This window comes from Drosophila takahashii, chromosome 3R, assembly GCF_030179915.1.
Source record: "Drosophila takahashii strain IR98-3 E-12201 chromosome 3R, DtakHiC1v2, whole genome shotgun sequence".
In the NCBI taxonomy this organism is placed as follows: domain Eukaryota; kingdom Metazoa; phylum Arthropoda; class Insecta; order Diptera; family Drosophilidae; genus Drosophila; species Drosophila takahashii.
In genome coordinates this window covers 24,262,548-24,284,626 of record NC_091681.1, presented here as the reverse complement: position 1 = coordinate 24,284,626, position 22,079 = coordinate 24,262,548, and the positions used below count along the sequence as shown (strand labels likewise).

Below are 22,079 nucleotides of genomic sequence, written 5' to 3'. Positions count from 1 at the left end.
ATGTTATTTGGAATCTGCATTTTAAAATATTTGTTTTTAAGGCTTATATATAATATATTTTATTTTCAGAAGTTTCAGAAAAAAATGTCTTTCTTTCCAAAAAAAAGGAAAGCAAATATAACAAAAAATTGTTTTAAATGAAAAACAAAAAACATCGATAAAAGATCGATATAAATATTTTATGCCCATCCCTGAAAAGGGAAATTATTCGAAGCAAGAAGAAGCAGCAAGCCGCAACGCAGGGAATTTGTGTTTTCGGCAAATTCGTCAACGTTTGCTAAGATTTACAGGGATTTGTGCGTTAATTAATAGAAAACAACAGAAATGGCAGATAAGGCGCAGGAGCAGAGCATCATGGACAAGTCCATGCGGTCGGTTTTTGTGGGCAACATACCCTACGAGGCCACCGAGGAGAAGCTGAAGGAGATTTTCAGCGAAGTGGGCCCGGTTCTGTCGCTCAAGTGAGTTTTAATTGGTTAAAATCAGGTGAAACCGTGTAATAAACCTTATATCTATGATCCCCTTAGACTGGTCTTCGATCGGGAGAGCGGCAAGCCCAAGGGATTCGGCTTCTGCGAGTACAAGGATCAGGAGACGGCTTTGAGTGCCATGCGGAACCTGAATGGCTACGAAATCGGAGGACGAACGCTCCGCGTGGACAACGCCTGTACGGAAAAGTCGCGCATGGAGATGCAGCAGCTGCTCCAGGGCCCCCAGGTGGAGAATCCCTACGGCGAGCCCTGCGAACCGGAGGATGCGCCCGAGCTGATCACCAAAACGGTGGCTTCTTTGCCGCCGGAGCAGATGTACGAGCTGATGAAGCAGATGAAGCTCTGCATAGTGAGCAATCCGTCGGAGGCGCGCCAAATGCTGATGCTCAATCCCCAGCTGGCCTACGCTTTGCTCCAGGCGATGGTGGTCATGCGGATAGTGGATCCGCAGCAAGCACTTGGCATGCTGTTCAAGGCCAACCAAATGCCGCCTGTGCTGGGTGGCAATCCGCACCAGGGATCGGGCAACATCTCCATGCAGCAGCAGCAGGGACCCATTCCCCAGCAGCAGCAGCAGCAGCCTGCTCCACAGCCACCCATGCCCGTTCCCGGACCAGGCTTCCAATCCAATGTCCATCCGAACGACATCGATTTGCGCATGGTGCCCGGCGGCGGTCCCATGCCGCTGGATCCCCGGATGATGGCCCGCGGCATGGATCAGGATCTGCGTGGAGCTCTGCCCAATCCGGTGCCGCCGCCACTGATGGATCCCCGGACGCGAGCCCAGATGCCCGCCCAGCAGCAGGCGCCGCCGGCTCCCTATCCCAGCGATCCGCGCCAGCGTCCCATGGATCCGCGACTGAGGGCAGGTCCTCAGGGACCCCAGGCACCGCCGCAGGGGATTCCCCAGGCGCCGCCGCCGACGCAACAGCAACAGGCGGCCGCCCAGCAGCTGCAGAGCCGCCTGGGCGCCCACGGAGTCCTGCCGTCGGATGCCTCCGACCAGGAGAAGGCGGCCCTCATCATGCAGGTGCTCCAGCTGTCCGACGAGCAGATCGCCCAGCTGCCCTCCGAGCAAAGGGCCAGCATCCTCATGCTCAAGGAGCAGATTGCCAAGAGCACGCAGCGTTAATTTCCATTTTTCCACTTATCAAGCATGCTTACAATATGATTATACATTTGAATCGATTAATAAAAAGAACATTCTCACACCCGGAGATTTATTTTGCGGAATGGCTCTGGCGTTTATTGGGCGGAGACTAGGGTCTGGTGCAATTTCTGCACCGTTGTGTTGAGCATCTGCCGCAGGACGTCGTCCTCGGCGCAGTTGACGGCCTAAAAGCAGGTTGAAATTTGAGTTTTTTAAACGTTAAAGGAACTTAGTTATAAGTAGACCTGGGATTTTGCTTATTTGCATAATTTTTATAGGATACAGATAGATTAATTCCGAATTCTTTTCAATAAAAATCTAGTTTAAAATTAATTGCATATTTTATTTTTTTTTTGAATATATAATATAAAATAGACTCCACTATTCAAGATTGACCATTTCATAGCCAACCTAATTTACCCGAAGAAAATTGTTTGTTCCTTTTCGTCATTTCTGAGATATCTAATTTTTTCTAAAAATTTAAGGAAACCCTATTTATATTTCCAACGAGTAGGGGGCAAAAATAGTAAAGAGGCAGAATAGTTTTTGGCAATTGTTTGCATATTTCGCATATATTTTGCTTATTTTATGCAACAATTTTTTGCATTTATTTTGAATTTTTTGCATATTTCCGATATGCATCCCAATTTATTACATTTGAAAAATATGACACCTACCTAGGAATTTTGGTAGAAATCGGACAACAAATGAACAAATATGCAAAATCCGAGGTGTAGATAAAAGTGATTTGCTCACCAGAGTTTCCAGATTGATTTCTGCCCTCTTTCCGCTCACCATTACTGGCAGCAAATCGCCCTTGAACATTTTGGGAACGCAGCTGTCGCCGAAGGTGTCCTGCAGCGTCTCGATGAGGCACTCCCTGAACCGCGAGTCCTCCGACTTGGTCTGCTTCGTGGCCCCCTTGAGATTGGTGCCACCCAGCTCCGATTGCATTATGCAGGCCAGAACGGCATCCGCGTAGACGTCGTTCACATGCGTCGCCTGCCACTCCATAACGATGATTTTCTGCTCCACAGTCAGTTCGATGCAGCCGAAGACCCGCAGCTTGCGATCCGCCTCCACCACCTCCACGCAGCCGGCTCCAATGCGATCGAGGAGAAGCTCCAGAGTGGTCAGTGAGCTGCCCCAGGGAATCGACTGGCGTTGGGTCACGACTGACATGCTCATGTCCGTGTATTCTGCAAAGGAGGTAAGGGAATATCAGGGACCGAAAATAATCGTTATTGAAAAATAAAAATCACCAGGAAGGAATTGAGCTACATATATGTGCTATATTACAAATATTTTGTTTTTTCCTCCATGTTCTAAATATTAAATAAACTTTTGTTTCAGGATTTTTATGATAAAAATCAAAAGTAATCGTTATTTAAGATTTATATTTTTTGAAATTTCAAATAATTGTTACAATGGATTTTTGTTTTTTCAAATCCCAAATAATCGTTATTTGGAATTTTTATTCATAAAACTTACAAATAAAACTCAATGTGCTCTTGCATACAATCGCATGGAAATTTAGCAAAGGCCATTTTTGAAAGTTTATCTACTGGATGCAACAAATTTTTCTTTGATTGGACCATTAAATCCAACACTTTTCTTATGATCTATAAAAATGATATGCGAATAATGAAGCGATTGAAGTTACAGTAGCTGTTATATGAGTACACATAGGCACGGCCATCATGCTCTGAAGAATTTGCGGTTTTTTATTTGATTTCATTAAGCGCCATAAGTGATGCTTTTATACTTTATCTTTTAAAGAATTCGCGGTTTTTTATTTAGCTTTTTAAGTTCGTGATACTTATCCAATATTTACCCTAACTCGATGGTTAAATAAAAAAACTTTAACCATCCTCTTTCAAAAATATATATAATATGAATATCAATCAAAAGTCTTATAAAAGTTAATGGTATACTTACTGCCCAGATCCGAGGGAGCCAGCAGGTGATATTTAAAGTCACGCTTGACCAAAACGCCGGAGAGTTTGCTTCCCACTTCGGAGTGTTTAGCAGCCAGACTGCCCATCACCTTGGCCGTCTTCTCGCCACGGAAGTACAGATCCACGGCATGGGTATTGCGCGGGTTGTAGAACTTGATGTCCGTGCTGGCGTCCGCTTCGTATTCCCGCTGCAGGGCCAGCTTCAGACGCGACATCTCGTTCTGCTCGCCGTGGACGAGCACCACATGCGTGGGCTTCAGCAGGCGGATGAACTCGCTGGTCTGCTGGTAGTCCGTGTGCGCCGAAAAGGATATGTAGTCCACGGACATGTTGAGCGGCAGCTTCTGGCCCGACAGCGTGGTGATCTCCTCCGGCTCCGAGAGTATCGTCTTGGCCAGCGTTCCCTCCACACAGTAACCGGCTATGATCACGCCGTTCTTGGGATCCGTGCACCAGCTCTCGAAGAGCTCGCGCGACAACCCCGACTGCATCATTCCAGGCGAGGCCATAATCACACACGGACCAATATCCTCGAAGTGATCGATGCCTTTTAGGTTGGAAATGTGCCGGAAAACAAAGGGATTATTCACCGCAATCTGGCGGCGAATGCGATCGTTCATGGCATTGATGTACGTCTGGTAGACGGCCATGCACTTTTTGGCCAGCGAGGAGGCATAGTAGATGGGAATCTCATGCAGCTCCGGGTTCTGCGACCAGTATTCATCCAGAATGAGCAGCAGTTCCTGGGCGCGACCCAAAGCAAACACGGGAATCAGACATCGGCCGCCTTGCTGGACGATTTTCTGCACGAGCGAAGTGAAACGATTCTCGCGATCCTCCCGCTTCTCGTGGATGTGCGTGCCATAGGTGGACTCGGTGATCAGGACATCGGGTTTCTGCGGCGGCACCTCGGCGGCCATCAAATGCCGATCCTCCTGGCGCGAAAAGTCGCCGGTGTACAGGATTTTAATGCCTGCAATTTCGATCATGAACATGGCAGCGCCCAAAACATGACCGGCGTTATAGGCGCAAAAGCGTACCCCCATCACGTCGCGCTCCTCGTGGAAGTTGATCGTCTCGATCTTCTCCATGGAGGCCTCCAGATCGGCCTCCGTGTAGAGCATTTGCTCGGTGGATATGTTGCTGATCTTGATGTAATCGGACAGCATCCAGCGGTAGATGGCCTTGGTGGCGTGGGTCATGAAGCAGCGCCCCTTGAAGCTGGTCTTCATGAGGAACCAGGGCAGGGCGCCGCAGTGGTCCAGGTGGAAACTATATAGCAAAAAGTTATAACTAAGTTATTCATGGAATCTAAGCAGAGGTACTTACTGTGATATGAACAGCAGGTCGATTTCATCCGCTTCTATCAGATCCACATAGGGCAGGGCATCCATGCCGGACAGTCCGGGATGGATTCCGCAGTCCAGCATGATCTTCTTGCCCTTGAACTCCAGCATGATGCAGGAGCGTCCCACTTCCTGGCCAGCGCCTCTGAAATGGAAACACATTTTCCAGGTTAATACTAGGCTGTTTATCCAGATATGTAGATATCCTTACAGCGGCTTGATCTGCAGCAGATCGCTCTCCTCGTCCGGCACACGTGCATCACCTGTTGCCTGCGTCATGTTGCCTAGAAACGGAGAAATAAATAACTTAACAAACTTTACAAAATCGCCGGCAACAAAACGCTGTGTGGGTGTATCGATACCTCTCGATGACTTTCGATGTTTCCCCCTATCGAAGAATCGGAGGGTAAATTTAAAACTTTGTTTTTACTTGTTGTTACTTATGTTGATATACAAAATAATGATGCAAATATATTGATACAATTTTTAAAAAATTACGAATTTTAAACTGCAGTATTAGCAAATTTCCAATAGTGGAAACAGGTCGTTATTTGTCTAAAGTTATCGGTCAGTATCGATTAAATACCAACTTGTTTGTCATAGCAGCAGTGTGACCAAACTATTGCACTCCCATTAATTGCCACACGAAAGTCGAACAAATAAAGGAAAACTATTTTGGACAAATGGGAGGATCCAGCTACGATGGTGAGCTCTGGGATTGCCCTGTAATTCTACCCTTAACTTATTCCCCTCCCAATCCCCCACTTAGTGCTGCGGAAGCAGGCGAGGAGCCTGGAGAACGAGATCGACCTGAAGCTGGTGGCGTTCAGCAAAATCGGAGCAGGCAGCGGCGGAGGAGGAAGTGGAGCACTGGGAGGCGTTGACACATCGCCGCTCCTGGGCGAGCACGTCTTCGATTCGCTGTCGGAGGAGATCGAGCAGATGCTGGAGAAGGTGGGATATTTGAACCAAGTCAAGGGATTAGACCCTGGACAGGGAATAGATTAAAAAACATCAGATCATTGGGCTACAAAATTTCTCAGTAAATTACTATAGTTTTAGGTGCTTTTTAGTGTATCTTGTAGAATATATAAATGTTTTAACATAATTTATTCTACCGGTAACACAAAACCATACCTAAAACTATAGTTTTATTCCATTTTTATATTTTATCAGGAATTTATTTGTGCATTAATAATAATGCCCGACATTAGTAGATACATATCTATCTAACTGTTGTTATTAATTGGTATAAACAACTATCAAGACCTCAGGGACTTCCCTTTGTTTCTTATCACAATATGTACATCATAATTAGCGATTGTATTGTTCAGTTAAACCTTTATTGTATACCATTCTCTTTATAATGCTCAAAATTCTTGACATTGACCCCATATTTTGCAATGCAAATTTAACATCTGTTTCTTATCGAGGCTATTTAAGGTTCTAAATGAAGATCGCACTTTTTCTCACGTAATAATAATTTTATTAAAATCTGAATATACAGTTGTATACCTTTACAACTACTCTGTAAAATTTTCATAGTGAAATAGATAACATTAATGATAAATATTTATAACCGAAAGTAGCTAATGAGTCATCTGCAGAACCACTTTTTATCAGAAAAGGAAACCTCTACTTTTCTTTGATAAATTTAAAACACATACATTAAGTGATTCATACAATTTTTTAATTATTTCTGAATTTGAATTTATTTTAATATAATTTAACCGATCTATTTTATTTTCAGTTATCCTCTTTAAACGAGTCCATGTCGGATCTGCCCGCCGCGGGAGCAGCCGCCATGCACACGCTGCAGAGGCATCGCGAAATCCTGCAGGGCTATCGGCAGGAGTTCAACAAGATATGCGCCAACCACACAATGCGAATCGAGCGGGAAGAGCTGCTCCGCGGCTCTGGATTGGCCACCAGCTCCGGCAGTCCCTCCATCTCGGGCCTGAGTCGGCGGGAGATGTACCTGAAGGAGAGCGGGCACCTGAGCAGCGCCGGTCACCTGGTCAACGACCAGATCAACATCGCCATCGAGACGCGCGACCATCTCCATGCCCAGCGACAGGCCTTCAAGCGGCTGCAGACCCGCTTCAACGACATCTCGAATCGATTTCCACTGATTAACAGGTGAGCATTGAGGGATTAGATTAAGGGATAGAAAATAAACCTCCCGGATTATTAGAATATTAATTTAACATGCTGAAAGTATGCAGAAAATCGGAATATATTTAATATATTTTAACAATTAAAGATTCCATTTTTCAAATGAATTATAAGAATATTTATTAAACCAGCTGAGTATATTTAATTTATCAATTAAAGATTCCATTTTCATATAAATTATTAGAATATTTATTTAACCTGCTGAAAGGTTGCAGAAAATCGAAATATATATTTAATTTAACAGTTAAAGATTCCTTTTTTCAAATGATTAGAAGAAATTTATTCCTCAAAGCCATAGATGGTTATCTTAATTTTAATTGTGTATCAAAAATTTGAATAACAAACATGTTTTCTATTTCTCCGCAGTCTCATTCAGCGCATCAATATCAAAAAGCGACGCGATTCGCTGATTCTGGGGGCAGTCATCGGCTTCTGTGTGATCCTGCTGCTGCTCTACGCCTTCAACTAGCGACTTGCCGTCCCGACTTGGCCAAAGATAGAGCTTGCATTCGACTCCCTTACAGACAACTGCAGTTTTCGTTTGTTTTCCCCTACGGTATATGTGTATGATTAACTTGTGATAGCAATAAAATTTACTATATAAGATGAAGATTCCAGCAGCCCTCGACTTGAATATCAGTCGGTAGTCAATACCTTTTAGTCAGACATAGCAAGACATCACAAGGAAGAAACTGATAAGAATAAATATATATAACTTATTATTATAAGTATACAGAGATGGCTGACAATCCGACCGAGGAGGCACCACCGGTAGAAGTAGCTCCTGCTGAGGAGGTGCCCGTTGTAGAGGAAGCTCCATTGGAGGCAATTGCTGAGGAGATGGTGGCGGAAATCACTGGAGAGGAGGAAAAGGGCGAAGAAGATATAACTGGTGAAGGTCAATTTCAGTCGGAGTTGCCGAACGAGGATGAACAGGCTCCAAAGGAAGGTCAGGAGATTCAAGCCAAACCAAAGGGCCTCATAACCGCCGAGGAACGAAAGCGCGAAAAGCTATTGAAGCTAAAGCAAAGGCTCGAAGAGCGCAAAGCGGAGGAGGCGGAGGCTGCTCCTCCGGTGATTCCAGTGAAACCTGAAAAGGTTCAGGGTGAAGCCGAGTTTAAGGAGGATGAAGAGATCAGGAATGAAGAGGAAAGCAGGGAGGACTTACCGCGAGAATCCGTTCGCACCTATACGTCGTTGCAATCCGAAGAATCTGATGAAGATTTGGCCGAGGATGAGGATATAAAGGCCATTCTAAACGCAAAAATCCCAACTCCAGAGGACGTCATTAGTATGGATGAGGATCTACAGTCTGTTGTCAGCGAGGAAACGCCCCGTCCAAGATTGGGAAAGTCCTTAAAAGACGAGTTCATCCGCGAATTCGACAGCTTGCCCAGTATTTCGGACATATCGCTCACTTCGGACGAAGAACCCGAACCGGAAGTCGTGGCCGAGAAGAAATCCTTGACTTTACCAGACACTGGACACTTTGTGGACGCCTCAGAGGATCCTGGCGAGGGCGAATCGGAGTCTAGCTCCGCTCGGGATGCCAGCACTGCGGCGACTACAGTGGCCGAGGCCGAGGAGGACGAGGAGTCTGTGATAATGGACGATTTTCCCGAGGAACATGTACCTGTGGAGAAGCAAGTGGGTTTCGGCGAAGAAGTGGACACCATGGCCATGTTTGCCGTGGCCGTGGATGCAGACATCGGACCCACCCAGGAGCTAGCCGTTGAGGTGGAGGAACCCTTCTGGCATCGCCTCACCTTAGATTTCCTCAACCACCTAATCAACGTTGTGGTGGCCAATGTGGAGAACGCCGACAAGAACAAGGAGCACTTGCTGGACAAAAGCAAGATGATGGTTCAACTGCAGATCCTCGTAGACGAATACCAACTGGAGAAGTACCAGAACTCCCAGCTGAATAATGTGGTATGCGAATATTTCCGGCGCATTCGCAAGAACAACAATTTTCAGCCACTGCCGCCGGATGATGTGCGTGGCGAACTGAATCGCTATATGAATGCCCTCAACGTGGTCGACAATTTGATGGAGCGGGTGAAGATGATGAAGTTCAAGTACGGCCATGCCACCTCGCGGGCCATGATGGAGCTCAACTCGCTCTCCGTGCTCGCCTACAACGAGGAGCAGCGCCTGGGGGCCTTCATGCAGAAGACCCTCGTCCGCAAGGACATGGATCGGCTGAAGCGCGCCTTGGACAACGACCTCCGGCGCATGCAGGACCTGCGCAACCAGGTCAGCGTGAAGCGCTTCGAACTCAATCTCAACCTTCATAACCTGGCTTTCGTGGATGAGGTGGGTTTTGATATTTTTTTTAATACTTTTAAAATAATTTATTAAAAAATGGTAATTCTCAATACAAAACCATTATCGTAAGTTAGACAGAAATTATTGTAATATTGAAATTATATTATTATGAGGTGGGTTTTATCCAAATATTTTAAAATTATTAAATTAATTTATTAAAAAATGATAATCCTTATAAATAATACAAAACCATTATCGTAAGTAAGACTGAAATTATTGTATTATTACAATTTTATTATTATGAGGTAAGTCCTGTCAGAATATTTTATTATTATGCGATTATTTTATTACAGAGTGGTAATCCTTATAAATAATACAAAACCATTATCGTAAGTTTGACTCAAATTCTGCTCGGTTTTAAATTTATTTTACTTTAGTATCTCTATTTAAGTTTCTTATCGTTAAATATACATTTATGCCTTTAGATCTGCTTAGTAATCATATTATCCTTTAAAATTCATTGAGAGTTTTTAAAAATATTTTTTTATTTTTTTCTACCTTAGAAAGTAATGAAATTTGAGAATGTCACTGAGACATTGACGATCTCCCAGATGATGTGCGCCAACGAATCTATAATACAGTTAAACAAACTATTAGAGGGTATGATAAGCGACTACTTGAATAATACTAGAGTTAATAATTTAAAATTAAAAAATTAAATTATTTAACCTACTATATCCCACAGAAAAATGCAAGGATGTGGCGGTAATGCAAATGAACTACAAGAAGTCGATGATCGAGGAGACCTGCATCCGGGAGAAGCGCGACATGATCGCCTACACGCTGTCGAAGGCAAAGAAAGAGTATGTCGAACGGTTCGAGCACCGGAATAGGCTGCGCAAGGAGCTGACCAGGCTCCAAGTGGAGCACGCCAAGCTGAAGACCCAGCGGGCCAAGCTGGAGGCCAAGGGCGGACTCCTCTTCAAGACGGGCCTGATGTACGACTACGACAAGTGCATGATCGATATAGAGACTCGTCGCAGCAAAATTCAGGCCATGAAGAAGACATGCTTCGATCTAACCAAACGCATCTTTGCTGTGGAACACTCGAAACACGAGTCCAGTATTTCGGTGCGCCATCTGAATTTATAGTTTTGCATTTGTAGTTTTCTATTTTCACTAATATCTCTAATAAATTTGAGTGCATCTTGTAAATTGATGGGGGTACAGGGTTCCTGGAATGTATATTCTGGCTTTTAAAAATGTTACCCAATATATATTTCGTTATTGGTTTATAAAAAGGGAGTAAAAAAGAAAGTTTTTTTTTTTTTAATTTCCAAAAGGGACTTCCCCGCCGTTGATCGATTTCCTCGGTCAATCGATACCACAATTTGGTATTTTTGTGCCTATCGATAAGGAACCCAAGGTGCGATAGTGCAGCCCTGACAAACAGCTGTTCGGCGATGTGATAATAATTTCGTTTTTTTTTTACCCAACACGTTTGATCCGTAACAAAATCGGCTTTCCTGAATCGAAATCTATATAGAATCGCTTTGGCTGAAAGATGTCCGTGCTGCCCAACGCAGGGAGCAATGAATCGCCGGTGACGGCGCCCAGGATGTTCGGCGATCCGGATCTGGACAAGATGGCCATGCAGTATGTGGGAAACATGCAGCACTACCGCGAGAACATCGTAATCCCCAAGAGCAACGGCCCGGTGAAGATCAAGACCAACGAGGAGAAGTACATCGAGACGGCGGTGGAGAGCTGCGGCTTCAAGTGCGCCATGGCCTGTGTGATGGGTGGGTCTCAAAATATCATCAAAATTAGTTATAAGGATCTATAAAGTATAAATGATCTATAGGCTTCTAAAGTCAGCTTACCCTCTTCTAATTATCAGCTTTTTTTTTATTGAATTCTAAAATTAGTTGTTTTTGAAAGTATACAAAATGTCAATAGCAAATAACAATTAAATTCTTATATTATAATTAATTTTCCTATTTAGAATCCTCAATTCTGTATTTATTTACTGTTCAATACTCGAGTATTCTATGAAAAATGTATTCTGTTATATTTTTGAAAAATAAATATTAGTGATAAAAAAAAAGTCCTATTGAAATCTATAATTAGGTTCTAACGTCCTAAAATAATTACTTTTAAAATTATATAAAAGATGTTAATATTATTATATTAAATCCCATAAGATTTTATTTTAGTAAATATTGTTTTTAAGACCCTTAACTAGTTTAGCTTATATCTTTGTTATAAATATGTATAATTTACTTTTCCATTTATAGTTTGAAAATTTAATTTGAAAAATTAGAAGTGAATATAAAAAGCTAACTTAAGGCATTAAGCGACATTGCAACTAGTTACTAAGGGTAATAGAAATTTTTAGAAAATTGTAAATTAACTATAAATATATCTCTTTACAGGTTACGGATTGGGTGCCGCCTTGGGCCTGTTCAGTGCCTCCGTTAATCCCAGTATGGCCGATCCCTTCGCGAATGAGAAAAAGCAGACAGCCCGGGAGGTGTTCAGAGAAATGCGTGCCACGACCCACTCCTATGCGAAGAATTTCGCACTGATCGGATGCGTATTCTCAGCCGTGGAGTGTACCATTGAGAGTGTGAGTCCTGCACCTGTTCGAAGGCATTTTAAATAGCAGTTTTTAAGTAATATATCCTTCTCTAAACCCGGCAGCATCGGGGAGTCACGGACTGGAAGAACGGCACCTACGCCGGCGGCATCACCGGCGGACTGATTGGCCTGCGGGCTGGCGTCAAGGCGGGCGTCATCGGCGGACTGGGATTCGCCGCCTTCTCCACGGCCATCGACTACTATATGCATTCTAGATAAGCTCAGTTTCTTCGGTTACCTTGTTTCGTATAAATAATTGTTTCTAACTAATTGCCTACCGATGTGCTTTTGTAAACCACCGCCAAGGAAATGATTTCGTCACGACCTGTGATGGCTCCCGTTTCCGGTTGGCTCCCATTTGGATCCCTGACATTTGGAGAAGTGCAGCTGCCAGCCATTAATATTGCCCCCATCAGAAAGGCACTGTGTGGCATAAACAATGTGCCACAGTCTCGCTTACAAATTCGGCCAGTAAGCCCCCGACCGGTTTTCTTTTCGGGGGGCGCACTGTGTCCATTTTTGTGGGAACGCGAACGGGAATGGGAATCTCGATCCAGCAGCAAATTTCCAGTTTCGGTTTTTTGTTCAGTTCGATTCGAGCGGCGGGCAGGTAGAGATCGTTCGGCTGGTTCTTCTTCGACGGGGCTTCCGCTTTCGGTTTCAGCCTTCGCGCGTATTTCTTTCAGGACGGGGATGAGCATCGCTCCCCAGGCAGCTGCAAAAGTGCAACAGCAGCAACATCAGCAACAGCAGCTACATCATCGGTAACCGCAGCAACACAAACGGGTTTCATTTGCGCTCGTCGGGCATTTATTTTATTGTGTGTGCGGTTGGGTCGCGTGCAGTTCACGGAATATGCAAAAAGCCTTAATCATTAAATTAAACACAGGCTAACGACTAGTAAGCACATGGAACTCTGCCACGGATGTACGTCCTCCTCCCCGAGCGGCTTTTTGAAAGAAACCCAATTGGAGGAGAGGCGACAGAGATCAAATCTCTTGAGAGAATGTTTACAGTAGATATCGCAAGAGGAATACTGCAAAAAATTGAAATTTTATGGCCATTTTTATTGGGAAAATAAAGGGGGACCTAGATTACAATAAATTGGTGCCAAAAATATATATTTTTTTAATTTTGATAGGTGTATTTATTGTTTAGCTACAGTTTTTCAACAAAAGTTTTTAGGCTGTAAAATATTTAATAAGATATTTGTTTAGGTTCCTATAATATGTATCTTTCAAGTTATTATCCCCCAAATTATTAATGAGTTATAATGTGAAATTTTCGTTTTAAAAGTTTACAGTCTTGCTTTTAATTCTAGGTTTTTAATTATGAAAAAGGTATTAGAAATTAAATTCTCAAGTTGAGTTGTTAGTTTAGTTAGTAAATTTACCATTTGATTGATCGGAAATTTTATATGATCTTTATTTTGCGTAATACAGGAATTCGATTTTTAAGTTATGCATTTTTAGTTTACATTCCTTCAAGCTGTGTCCACTGTACTTGCCTCCAATACGATCGTGAGTCACAAGTGTCTGGGCAACATTGGTCTGGCTCTGGTCGGTTTACTTTGTCAGTGTTTTGTTTATGCAACCAATTCCAGAGCCACAAACACTTCTTGTTTGCCTTTCTCATCGACGGCAGCTGCGAACAGCTCAATTCTCCATTCTTTGCTCTCGATTCTCGATTCCCAATTCTTGATTCTTCATTCTCGATTTCAGCCGTCAGCAAGTTCAATGAAACCAAGTGACACTTGCAATTGCGATCGCATCTAATTGGCTCCTCGGCCAGTGAATCAAAAGTCAGTTTAAGAATGAGAATCAGCCCCTCAGTTGAGTCAACGGGCAGAACAGCCTGCTTTTCGGGCTCCAACGCCATATGTCTGTTGCCACATCGAGAGACAAAGTCTTATCTTATCTCGGAATAATCCGCTCAAAGCTGAAAAATACAGTCTGACTTCTCGACAAATATTTAAGTAATGGACTTATAAAGGAATTTTTTAAAAATTAATAGTAAATATTTGAAATAAAATTTGCAATAAACTGTTTATTTAAGGTTTTTTCCATTCCCTTTAACAGTCTTTCAAATATTGAATATAATAAATTTATCTTGTGTCCTTCAAAATAGATATTTGTTCTAGGATTATAGAGTATTAAAATATTATAAAATATTATAAAGCCAAATATAATTTAGGATAGTAACAAAATTCGTTTTACAGATGTAAGACTGTTTGATATGTTTGGAGAGCGATTGTACTTTAGCCAGATAGGGTTTGGCTCTAAAGAAATTAGCTGGCGAAGAAAGCGAAGAAAACCAACGTTAACGACCTTGTAGAGAGGTAGAGAGATAGAGTGGAAGAAAGGGGGTGGGAGAGTCCAAAAACAGTAGACCCCGATGACTCAATTAGAATTCACTTTTACTTGGAAATAAATGGACAGAGGAAACCCGAGAGGCACTGAGAATCCAAGAGAGACTGTCTGGCTCTCTCCGCCGATATCTAATCAAAACAAATAATGCCAACAGTCCACGGCGGCTTGAATCATTAATTTAGTTCTATATTCCGAAGCAGACTGAACGTTCAGAGCTGCGGTAAAAAATATAAAATAAAAAAACAATAATAAAGAAAAACGAAAATATATTACAAAAAGTGCATTTTAAAGAAAATCAACAGATACTGATAAAGTTTCCAAAGGAATTCCCAATTTTCTACGCCTAAATAGAAGAAAACCCGAAACCGATACTATAATGAAGTACAAATTTCTTCTGCTGGTGAGTAAATATTTCAGCCTTTCCAAAACAGAATCCTTATCTTATCTATCGCACATACTTTTGGTTGAGATAGTGGGATCAGAGAGTATTTTCAATAGAGCTGTTCCCTGAAAGTGTTAAAGTGTGGGGAGACCTTTTTATAAGGCACATCGATGACCTCCTTCCGGACAGCCAATTTACCTCTGAAAAATATAGGATGTCATAGGTTATCAATGATCTATGAGTCAAAGAAATGCGTCATGTTTGTTGTCAATTAGGAATTCCAATAAAAACGTTCAGACTTTGAGTTTACCTTCATAGATAAAAGTTGAAAATGTTTTGTCAAAAATTTATTCCACCCTTTTAAAACATATGAAAGAAACAATAACACGGATACCAATAGCGACATATTGTAAAACTCTAAAGAAAATGAAGAAAACTGGAGAACGTTGGAGAAAAATGGCAGAGGTCGTTTATGCCATATGCATAATTGACATAGCGGAGGATATTGTGCTTGATTTAGTTATGATCAAGGCTCTCCAAGAGGAAAATATCACCTAAAAGAACATGGATGACCAAATCTATAAACCAAAAAAATTTATTTAATCTGTTCCAAAATACCTTAAAGTGAATTATATTGTTATTAATTTCTGCTGCATATAAAACTACAAATCGTTGACATCAAGAGAATTGTTTGTTTTTTTACAATGACCCAGAAATGATTTATTTATTATTAAAGGCGCACTCCTTTTGTAGGTTAAGCAAGTAAGATTGTTTACTTTAACCCTGTCATACATTTAAATTTTCTTAGTATAAAAAGCAATCAATTATATGCAGGCAATTAGCCAATTTATTTGCCGACACGAATATTCCTTAGAAGAAAATTAAATTACATCTGATAATAAAAAATTCTATAAAAGTCTGGACTTGCAGTACATAATTGAGTTTCTTCACACGTCTCAGCTTTCAGACCTCTTGATTTCAGCAATGCAATTATATAAACGGCGCCAACCTTACTGGTCTCCAAAAGTACTTTCGTCTGTTTGAACACCTGTACTTAGGTGTAATCGTGATATATGAGAATCAGCTCAAAATCAGAGACAGCTATACAATAGCCCGTCCATGGTCGAAACCATGAAATATGTGGCGAATTTTTCAAGGGACAGTGACACGTGCAGATTACTCATGTTTGTTTTCCGGAAAATGGTTTAATCTTAGTCGAAATTTTAATCCAAATTTTTTATTTATCTTTCCACCAACGATAAAATCATTTTGTAATCAAAAATGAGTTCAATCTATGACAAATTTTTTTGAGATTCTTAATTGAAGATTTTTTTAAGACAGTAAATTTTTATTCCCCTTAAGTAACAAGTTTTTAACAATTTAAGACAGTAAAGTGATTAAACATGTGCTACAAAAAAATGTTGTTCTCTACGATTTTATAATATCAGATTAATCTTGCAAATTTTTAATATTCATACACACAAAAAAAGCATGTCACCGTAAAATGGATATGGCCATGTAAATTTCAGGTCATGCTAAACCCAGGTCGTTTTAATATAAAGTACCCTTTTCGACCAGATCAAATTTACCTCAGGCCAGGTCAAATTAAAATGGATCTTAAATAAGGTAAAATTGACCTACGATTCATATCGATTTTTTTTGGGTGCAGTATTTATGTTCTTTTTAAATAATCAAAAGTTATTAGACTTTATGGAAACTTATTTATATTTATTATTATTATTTATATTTATTTATTTATATTTCTTTTTTTGCAGCTCCTTGCGGGAACGTCATTGCTCCTGACTACTAGTGTTCAGGGCCAGCACGAGGACATCCCGTACCAGCCGGTGACCAATATCTGCCAGACATGCCTGTGCCTGAGCAGCCAGGACAGTGACCATCGGACGCACTTCAACCTGGACTGTTCGGTAAAGAATTTCGAGCACATCCTGGCCCGCTGGCCGGCGGAGTTCGGATCGCAGGCCATAGCGGCTGGAGCTTCTTCGGAGATTGTGGTCTCGTACTCGGGCAATCAGATCAAGTTGCTGCAACAGCTGCCGGCTACGAATGCCAGCTTGACCCTCTCCTGTCGGCACTGCGGTCTGCAGAATCTGCAGGTTCCCCTCTTCATGGATGTGCCCAATGTGGAGGCGCTCTACCTCAGCTGGAATGAGCTGTCCAACGATGCCCTGGTGCCGGATCTCTTCAGGGGTCCTTTCCGCAACACTCGCTACGAGCCCATTGGCTTGCGGGATCTGGACCTAAGTCACAATCGAATTAGTCGACTGGATCGACGGCTCTTCGAGCACACTCCCCATTTGACCAAGTTGAATTTGGCCTACAACAAACTGATTGCCCTGGACGAAGCCACCACGGCGGCAGTAGCATCGGTGAAGACCCTGCAGCGATTGGATCTCTCCCACAATGGTTTGATGTCCCTGCCAGCGCAGCTTTTTCCCACGCTCACAAGCCTCCGTATCCTGGATGTCTCGGGAAATGAGTTCACCGTAGTTCCTGCCAGTCTCTCACATTTAAGCAAGTCCTTGGTTCAACTAAATTTGGCGGCGAATAGCTTCCTCAGCCTGAAGGGAAATAGTTTTCAGGGCTTGGTTTCCCTGAAACGCCTGAATATCAGCAGTATGCCATCTCTGCGAATTCTAGAGGAGGGAGCTCTGCATTTGCCTGCCCTGGAGGAGCTATATTGTTCTAGAAATTCCAAATTAGAGCGCTTGGAACTAAACGATCTGATATTCAGTCGGAATCTAACGCAGTTGGATTTATCCCGGAATGCTTTGAGCACCTTGGTTCTTAATATTAGCAATCCTAACAATTCCACCAGCAATCCTGCACCCTGGCCACGTCTTCGCAGCCTGAGCATCGCCGGTAATCCCTGGTATTGCAGTTGCGAACTCTTCAAGACCCTCGAGCTCACGGGAATATCGCATATCGAAAGGGAAACCGATGGTACCGAAGCCCGCTGTGAAACCCCATATCTTTTGGCCGGAGCCCCACTCTCCAATTTGACAGCGGAAAAGATCTGCAAAATGGTGATACCCAAGAAATATCGGGAGGTCGACGAGGAGCCACCGCGATTCCTGCGACGTCGGTACATCATACTCACCGCCATCATAGCCAGCATTGTCCTGGTCATCGGCCTGGTGATCGGATTCGTTGTAGTCTGCGTGCGTCGGCGGCTCAAGGGCAGCGACTACGGGGTCCAGCCCATCCGGTATACCAGCGTGCGGGGCAGCAATTTGTCGCAGTTCTCGCAGCTGCAACCCGCTTCGGTGGCCAGTAAATTCAAAAATGTCCATGCCGGGAGCAGCAGTGGAGCCACCACAGGTGCTGCCAATGCCTAAAGCGGTGTTCAAATCCTAATTCGGTTGCAATTCCGAGCTAGCTGCACAAGTTTCGAGCCAAAGATGTTACGAACCTAACCGACAAACAAAAAAAAAAGACTTTCTGTGCGTGCTATCCTGTATATATGTAGGTGTCCTCTGTATCCTTTTCCTAACCCCAGTCCTTAAAACTAACCCCTAGTGCTTAGTGATGCCATCGATGTTTGTATTGTACTTAAGTTCCAAACGTTAGTGTGTAATAAAACATTTTTAAAATCAATTTTCGTTTTAATTTCTTTGCAAGTGGGCTAAGATGCACTCATAAAAATTAATTCCTAAATTTTAGATATCTCGCCATTGAATCGGCCTACCTTTGTTATTAGAAAATTTGCCTTTGAATATAGAAAACCTTTCTAGGTGAAAAAAATTCCAGAACAAATTTTCTAGATTTAAAGGAAATTCTTCGATTTTTTTTTATGAGTGTGGTTGTCTATGTGATTTTTTATTTGGTGAATTTTATTTCTCTATATTTTTTGATAAGAAAATTATTATACACGTGTTTATACAAATGTTAAATTCAAGTTTCAACAGAAAAAAAAGTTCCAAGGCCTTTGGATTTTCACAAATTCTCAAGTGGTTCTACTTAAAAACTTTTATTTTCAGCTTGCAACGTTATGGAGTTTAAAAATGGCTAGGAAACATAAAAAGAGGAACAACCGAAAGGCAGGATATGAAGTTCAGGGTGAAATGGCGTCGCTTGGCGAGCGGCTTGTCTCCCCAGTTGGCTAGATAAATGATAAAAGCTTAAACAGATAATACCCAGAGCAAAGGAGATAGTAGGCTTGTGATATAAACAAACAGCGCAGTCTAGCATTCACTTTCCAGCAGCTCTTCCTCAGCGGCGGCCACAGGTGGTGGTGGTAGCTTAAACAGATTAATTGCCTGCTTTTGGGCCAGAAATTGGCGCATTTCGGCAAAGTTATCACGCTCCTTGTGCTGTTTGCTTCGTCGCTTGAAGGCCTCTTCGTCGGCGGAATCAGAATCCGAATTGGATGAGGATTCGCAGGGGGGAGAAGGTTTTCCCTCCGCCAGTCGATTGTCCTCCTGCTGCTGCTGCTGCTGTTGCTCCACACTCTCCATTTTGCCAAAGAGCTCGTCCACATTTATGCCCTTGGAGGCCAGCACTTCTCGCTCCTTTTCCAGCATCACCTGCCTTATGGGATCAATGCGATCCTTCAGCTGTTTGAGGACAGGTTTAAACCTTCCCTTGGTGATGCGCTTCTCAAAGTTAAGCAACTCCTTTTCTGGCGAAGGAAACGGGGCGTTCTGCTCGGCCTCGAACTGCTGCTCCTCGTTCTGATCGTACATATAGGCATAGAAGTCATCCTTCTGCTGCGGTGCATCGACATTCTGCGAGAACTCCACCCGCAGAATGCTCTCGGGGAATTCCTCGTCCAGATCCTGCTTGGGTTTCGGCGACTCCCCCTCCAAATTCAGCTGACTGTGCAGGAACTTGTTGTAGACCAGCATCAAACGCTGGAAATCATCACAGCAAACGGCCAGGGCATTTTCGATACCATGCATATTATTGGCCACGGCCACCAGCTCCTTGGAGTTGTTCCTGTTCGCCGCCTCCGTGGCCGTCAGTTGCTGCAGCGTGACGTCCAGAGCCTGGCATTCTCCGGCCACGGCCACCATGCAGGCACTCAGCTTCAGCGAGGAATGCTGCAGCACTGCGATGGGTCCACTGCGCTGCTGCTCCGTTCTGGTCGCATTCAACTCGGCCAGTTCCATCTGCTTCCTGTTCTGCATGGCCAAGGCCAGATTGCTGAAGTGCGCCTCCTCCTCCTGCACCAACTGCCGCACCAGGCAGTCGATCTTCACCAGATCCTCGCTCAGCTGGGAGATCGAGGGACGAGTGGTGATGGTAAAGGCCAGCCGGAGCAGGTACTGTGACTGCACGTACGCGAAGATGTTGTGGAAATCCTGAAAATATAGTTTTTTTATTAAAAATATTAAATATTAAAATATTGAGTAAATGTATGGTTTTTGGATATATTTAACAGATATCACTCAACTTACGGCATTCAAATCGAGATTAATGACTATAAAAGTGTTATATGATTTTAGCTATCAGTTGAGTATGTCATTAAAGATTACAAAGTGCACTGTGAATAAACAAATATGACTCGTAGTCGACGTATAGATACTAGATGAATTCAATGAATTATTTTAAATTTTTTGTTTTATATGAATGAATTAATTAGAATTTTGAGTTTAATAGAATTTAATGAATTTGAATTTTGAGTTTAATAGAATTGAATGAATGAATGTCATGAATTCCGAAATAATTCAAACGACAATTTCTTTTGAAGAAGAAAGGGTCATAATTTTGTGATTAAATCTGCCTGAATTTTATTTACTATGCAGTTAACATTGATAAAAACTTTCCACTTTTTGTTCTCAAAAGAAAGCACAAAAACAATTTGGCAAATTAAAAAAATTCATAAAAATTATTCATTCATTCATTCAATTCGAAATGAATTAGAAAATCATTCAATTTCTGAATAAAACAAATCTGAAATTTCATGGCATACTATGATAAAACAAAAATTAACAGAAATTACCAATAGAAATACAGAATGACAGTTTACAAGTCCGAGTTTAAGATTTTTTAAGAATATATTATCATAATTTAACTCCAAGTTGGACAGTTAAGAAATAAACTAACTGGAACTGAAACCTCTCAATAATTTCTTCCCAAAAACTATAAATTTATACCATCTATCTAATACTACCTTTATGTGCTTGGGACTGTAGTCCGTGACATTGTTCTTGAAGTACTCGCACTCCCGCAGTTCCTCCATGGGCGCATAATAGGCTCCGTACTTAGCGGGCAGGGGATAGTCCGTCTCCAGTTTGCGGGTAGCGTCGTACAGGATTTCGGTAACCTCCTTGGCGGCCGTTATGCAATCCCAGGCGCGCTCTATCTGGCGGGATCTGTAGAGGAATAATAATGATTAAAGATATATGATATACTAGATGAGTTATTTGTGTTTACTCTATTAGTTCTGCCTGCTTCATGATGATAATCTCCTGAAAGTACGTCATATTCCGCCGGATGCAGTTGCCGAACTCATCGATGGTCTTGACCAGTTGCTCCAATTTCCGCTCCACGATTTTATTCCGGCACACAAACACGCTCTTCACTGCGCACAGGGCGGCAAAGGTGCCGGTGATGAGGATGGATGGCAACATGGTGTACCGGATGCCCCTGGGGGTGATCAGGTGCTCCACAAGAGTGCCTCCTAAAATCAAGCAGGCATTCCGCGTGGTCAGCAATTGCCGGCCGGGATGCGAGGAGGCCTGCAGCTCCTGCATGCACTGCTCCAGTGCCTCCACATGGTCCACCAGCAGGCGCTTGGAGTAAAGGATCCTGTGCAGCAGGCGGTCCTGGATTACCTGGTTTGTTATGCATTAGTCAAGGGGTTTTATTTATAGCACCTGCTTTTCGGCACGGCACTCACCTGTTTCTGCTTCAGGTCATCCGCCAATTGGCGTCGCTCAAACCGTTGCTATAACGAGTAATTAAAACATTGTAAATAGTTTATAATATATGCTTTATTCGATCTATTTACACCACGCACCTTGAGCTCTTGCATGTTCCACCTTTTGTTGTTTGGCAAAGGCTTTATAATTTATTCAACACTAAATGTAACTAAAATACCAAAAAAATACCGCCAGCATGCGGTGGTTAAGGGTATTCCAGCCAGTATTGGTAAGTCAGCTATTTATAGCTATATCTAGATTTTTAAAAAGAACCGCCAAAGATTTTATCCGTAAACTGTTTCGGATAATTTATTTAAATCTATTGAATTTTGTACCAAATTGGTACTACCAATTTTATTTAGCTACATTTTTAAAGAAATAATAATCAACACTGATTTCAACAGGTCCTATGT

At 42.5% G+C, this 22,079-nt stretch overlaps 8 protein-coding genes across 8 annotated transcripts; 6 read left to right on the top strand and 2 right to left on the bottom strand.

Moving 5' to 3' along the window:
* The first annotated feature begins 202 nt into the window (after positions 1-202).
* CstF64 (cleavage stimulation factor subunit 2 CstF64) lies at positions 203-1,708 on the top strand. Its single transcript, XM_017158114.3, has 2 exons — positions 203-461; positions 528-1,708. Exons 1-2 carry the CDS (start codon positions 325-327, stop codon positions 1,621-1,623), a joined length of 1,233 nt encoding a protein of 410 aa, XP_017013603.1. The 5' UTR covers positions 203-324; the 3' UTR covers positions 1,624-1,708.
* On the bottom strand, positions 1,676-5,229 carry Cpsf73 (cleavage and polyadenylation specificity factor 73). The gene is made up of 5 exons (XM_017158113.3): positions 5,157-5,229; positions 4,929-5,090; positions 3,580-4,871; positions 2,398-2,840; positions 1,676-1,826 (listed from the first exon to the last, which is right to left on the bottom strand). Exons 1-5 carry the CDS (start codon positions 5,222-5,224, stop codon positions 1,737-1,739), a joined length of 2,055 nt encoding a protein of 684 aa, XP_017013602.1. The 5' UTR covers positions 5,225-5,229; the 3' UTR covers positions 1,676-1,736.
* Positions 5,230-5,521: 292 nt separating this feature from the next.
* Positions 5,522-7,730, top strand: Gos28 (golgi SNAP receptor complex member Gos28). The gene is made up of 4 exons (XM_017158130.3): positions 5,522-5,650; positions 5,715-5,899; positions 6,696-7,084; positions 7,487-7,730. The coding sequence occupies exons 1-4, from the start codon at positions 5,629-5,631 to the stop codon at positions 7,587-7,589; spliced, it is 699 nt and encodes a 232-aa protein (XP_017013619.1). The 5' UTR covers positions 5,522-5,628; the 3' UTR covers positions 7,590-7,730.
* Positions 7,731-7,836: 106 nt separating this feature from the next.
* On the top strand, positions 7,837-10,603 carry LOC108068503 (myosin-J heavy chain). The gene is made up of 3 exons (XM_017158127.2): positions 7,837-9,436; positions 9,952-10,048; positions 10,134-10,603. Exons 1-3 carry the CDS (start codon positions 7,859-7,861, stop codon positions 10,538-10,540), a joined length of 2,082 nt encoding a protein of 693 aa, XP_017013616.2. The 5' UTR covers positions 7,837-7,858; the 3' UTR covers positions 10,541-10,603.
* Positions 10,604-10,835: 232 nt separating this feature from the next.
* LOC108068488 (mitochondrial import inner membrane translocase subunit Tim22) lies at positions 10,836-12,298 on the top strand. The gene is made up of 3 exons (XM_017158109.3): positions 10,836-11,190; positions 11,824-12,017; positions 12,092-12,298. Exons 1-3 carry the CDS (start codon positions 10,953-10,955, stop codon positions 12,245-12,247), a joined length of 588 nt encoding a protein of 195 aa, XP_017013598.1. The 5' UTR covers positions 10,836-10,952; the 3' UTR covers positions 12,248-12,298.
* A 317-nt stretch (positions 12,299-12,615) lies between these two features.
* Positions 12,616-18,397, top strand: LOC108068487 (leucine-rich repeat-containing protein 70). Its single transcript, XM_070216694.1, has 3 exons — positions 12,616-12,928; positions 14,598-14,797; positions 16,555-18,397. The coding sequence occupies exons 2-3, from the start codon at positions 14,774-14,776 to the stop codon at positions 18,136-18,138; spliced, it is 1,608 nt and encodes a 535-aa protein (XP_070072795.1). The 5' UTR covers positions 12,616-12,928; positions 14,598-14,773; the 3' UTR covers positions 18,139-18,397.
* LOC108068366 (uncharacterized) lies at positions 15,049-15,460 on the top strand. The gene has a single exon (XM_017157879.3). The coding sequence runs from the start codon at positions 15,149-15,151 to the stop codon at positions 15,335-15,337; it is 189 nt and encodes a 62-aa protein (XP_017013368.2). The 5' UTR covers positions 15,049-15,148; the 3' UTR covers positions 15,338-15,460.
* Positions 18,398-18,727: 330 nt separating the features above from the next.
* Positions 18,728-21,873, bottom strand: dind (diamond). The gene is made up of 5 exons (XM_017158126.3): positions 21,765-21,873; positions 21,645-21,692; positions 21,179-21,579; positions 20,916-21,117; positions 18,728-20,103 (listed from the first exon to the last, which is right to left on the bottom strand). Exons 1-5 carry the CDS (start codon positions 21,777-21,779, stop codon positions 18,985-18,987), a joined length of 1,785 nt encoding a protein of 594 aa, XP_017013615.2. The 5' UTR covers positions 21,780-21,873; the 3' UTR covers positions 18,728-18,984.
* Between the last annotated feature and the right edge of the window lie 206 nt (positions 21,874-22,079).

What these genes read in the sequence shown, in the direction of transcription:
- CstF64 (XM_017158114.3), top strand. Translation starts at nt 325, where the DNA reads ATGGCAGATAAGGCGCAGGAGCAGAGCATCATGGACAAGTCCATGCGG. An exon ending in GGCCCGGTTCTGTCGCTCAA is followed by an intron (nt 462 to 527) that starts GTGAGTTTTAAT and finishes TGATCCCCTTAG; the next exon opens with ACTGGTCTTCGATCGGGAGA.
- LOC108068488 (XM_017158109.3), top strand. Translation starts at nt 10,953, where the DNA reads ATGTCCGTGCTGCCCAACGCAGGGAGCAATGAATCGCCGGTGACGGCG. An exon ending in CGCCATGGCCTGTGTGATGG is followed by an intron (nt 11,191 to 11,823) that starts GTGGGTCTCAAA and finishes ATCTCTTTACAG; the next exon opens with GTTACGGATTGGGTGCCGCC. An exon ending in TGGAGTGTACCATTGAGAGT is followed by an intron (nt 12,018 to 12,091) that starts GTGAGTCCTGCA and finishes TAAACCCGGCAG; the next exon opens with CATCGGGGAGTCACGGACTG.
- dind (XM_017158126.3), bottom strand. An exon ending in ATGACCTGAAGCAGAAACAG is followed by an intron (nt 21,580 to 21,644) that starts GTGAGTGCCGTG and finishes ATAACAAACCAG; the next exon opens with GTAATCCAGGACCGCCTGCT. An exon ending in AAGCAGGCAGAACTAATAGA is followed by an intron (nt 21,118 to 21,178) that starts GTAAACACAAAT and finishes ATTCCTCTACAG; the next exon opens with ATCCCGCCAGATAGAGCGCG.
- LOC108068366 (XM_017157879.3), top strand. Translation starts at nt 15,149, where the DNA reads ATGAAAGAAACAATAACACGGATACCAATAGCGACATATTGTAAAACT.
- LOC108068487 (XM_070216694.1), top strand. Translation starts at nt 14,774, where the DNA reads ATGAAGTACAAATTTCTTCTGCTG. An exon ending in AGTACAAATTTCTTCTGCTG is followed by an intron (nt 14,798 to 16,554) that starts GTGAGTAAATAT and finishes CTTTTTTTGCAG; the next exon opens with CTCCTTGCGGGAACGTCATT.
- LOC108068503 (XM_017158127.2), top strand. Translation starts at nt 7,859, where the DNA reads ATGGCTGACAATCCGACCGAGGAGGCACCACCGGTAGAAGTAGCTCCT. An exon ending in ACCTGGCTTTCGTGGATGAG is followed by an intron (nt 9,437 to 9,951) that starts GTGGGTTTTGAT and finishes TTTCTACCTTAG; the next exon opens with AAAGTAATGAAATTTGAGAA. An exon ending in GTTAAACAAACTATTAGAGG is followed by an intron (nt 10,049 to 10,133) that starts GTATGATAAGCG and finishes TATATCCCACAG; the next exon opens with AAAAATGCAAGGATGTGGCG.
- Cpsf73 (XM_017158113.3), bottom strand. Translation starts at nt 5,224, where the DNA reads ATGACGCAGGCAACAGGTGATGCACGTGTGCCGGACGAGGAGAGCGAT. An exon ending in GACCTGCTGTTCATATCACA is followed by an intron (nt 4,872 to 4,928) that starts GTAAGTACCTCT and finishes TTTGCTATATAG; the next exon opens with TTTCCACCTGGACCACTGCG. An exon ending in GGCTCCCTCGGATCTGGGCA is followed by an intron (nt 2,841 to 3,579) that starts GTAAGTATACCA and finishes CCTCCTTTGCAG; the next exon opens with AATACACGGACATGAGCATG.
- Gos28 (XM_017158130.3), top strand. Translation starts at nt 5,629, where the DNA reads ATGGGAGGATCCAGCTACGATG. An exon ending in GGGAGGATCCAGCTACGATG is followed by an intron (nt 5,651 to 5,714) that starts GTGAGCTCTGGG and finishes TCCCCCACTTAG; the next exon opens with TGCTGCGGAAGCAGGCGAGG. An exon ending in CGATTTCCACTGATTAACAG is followed by an intron (nt 7,085 to 7,486) that starts GTGAGCATTGAG and finishes ATTTCTCCGCAG; the next exon opens with TCTCATTCAGCGCATCAATA.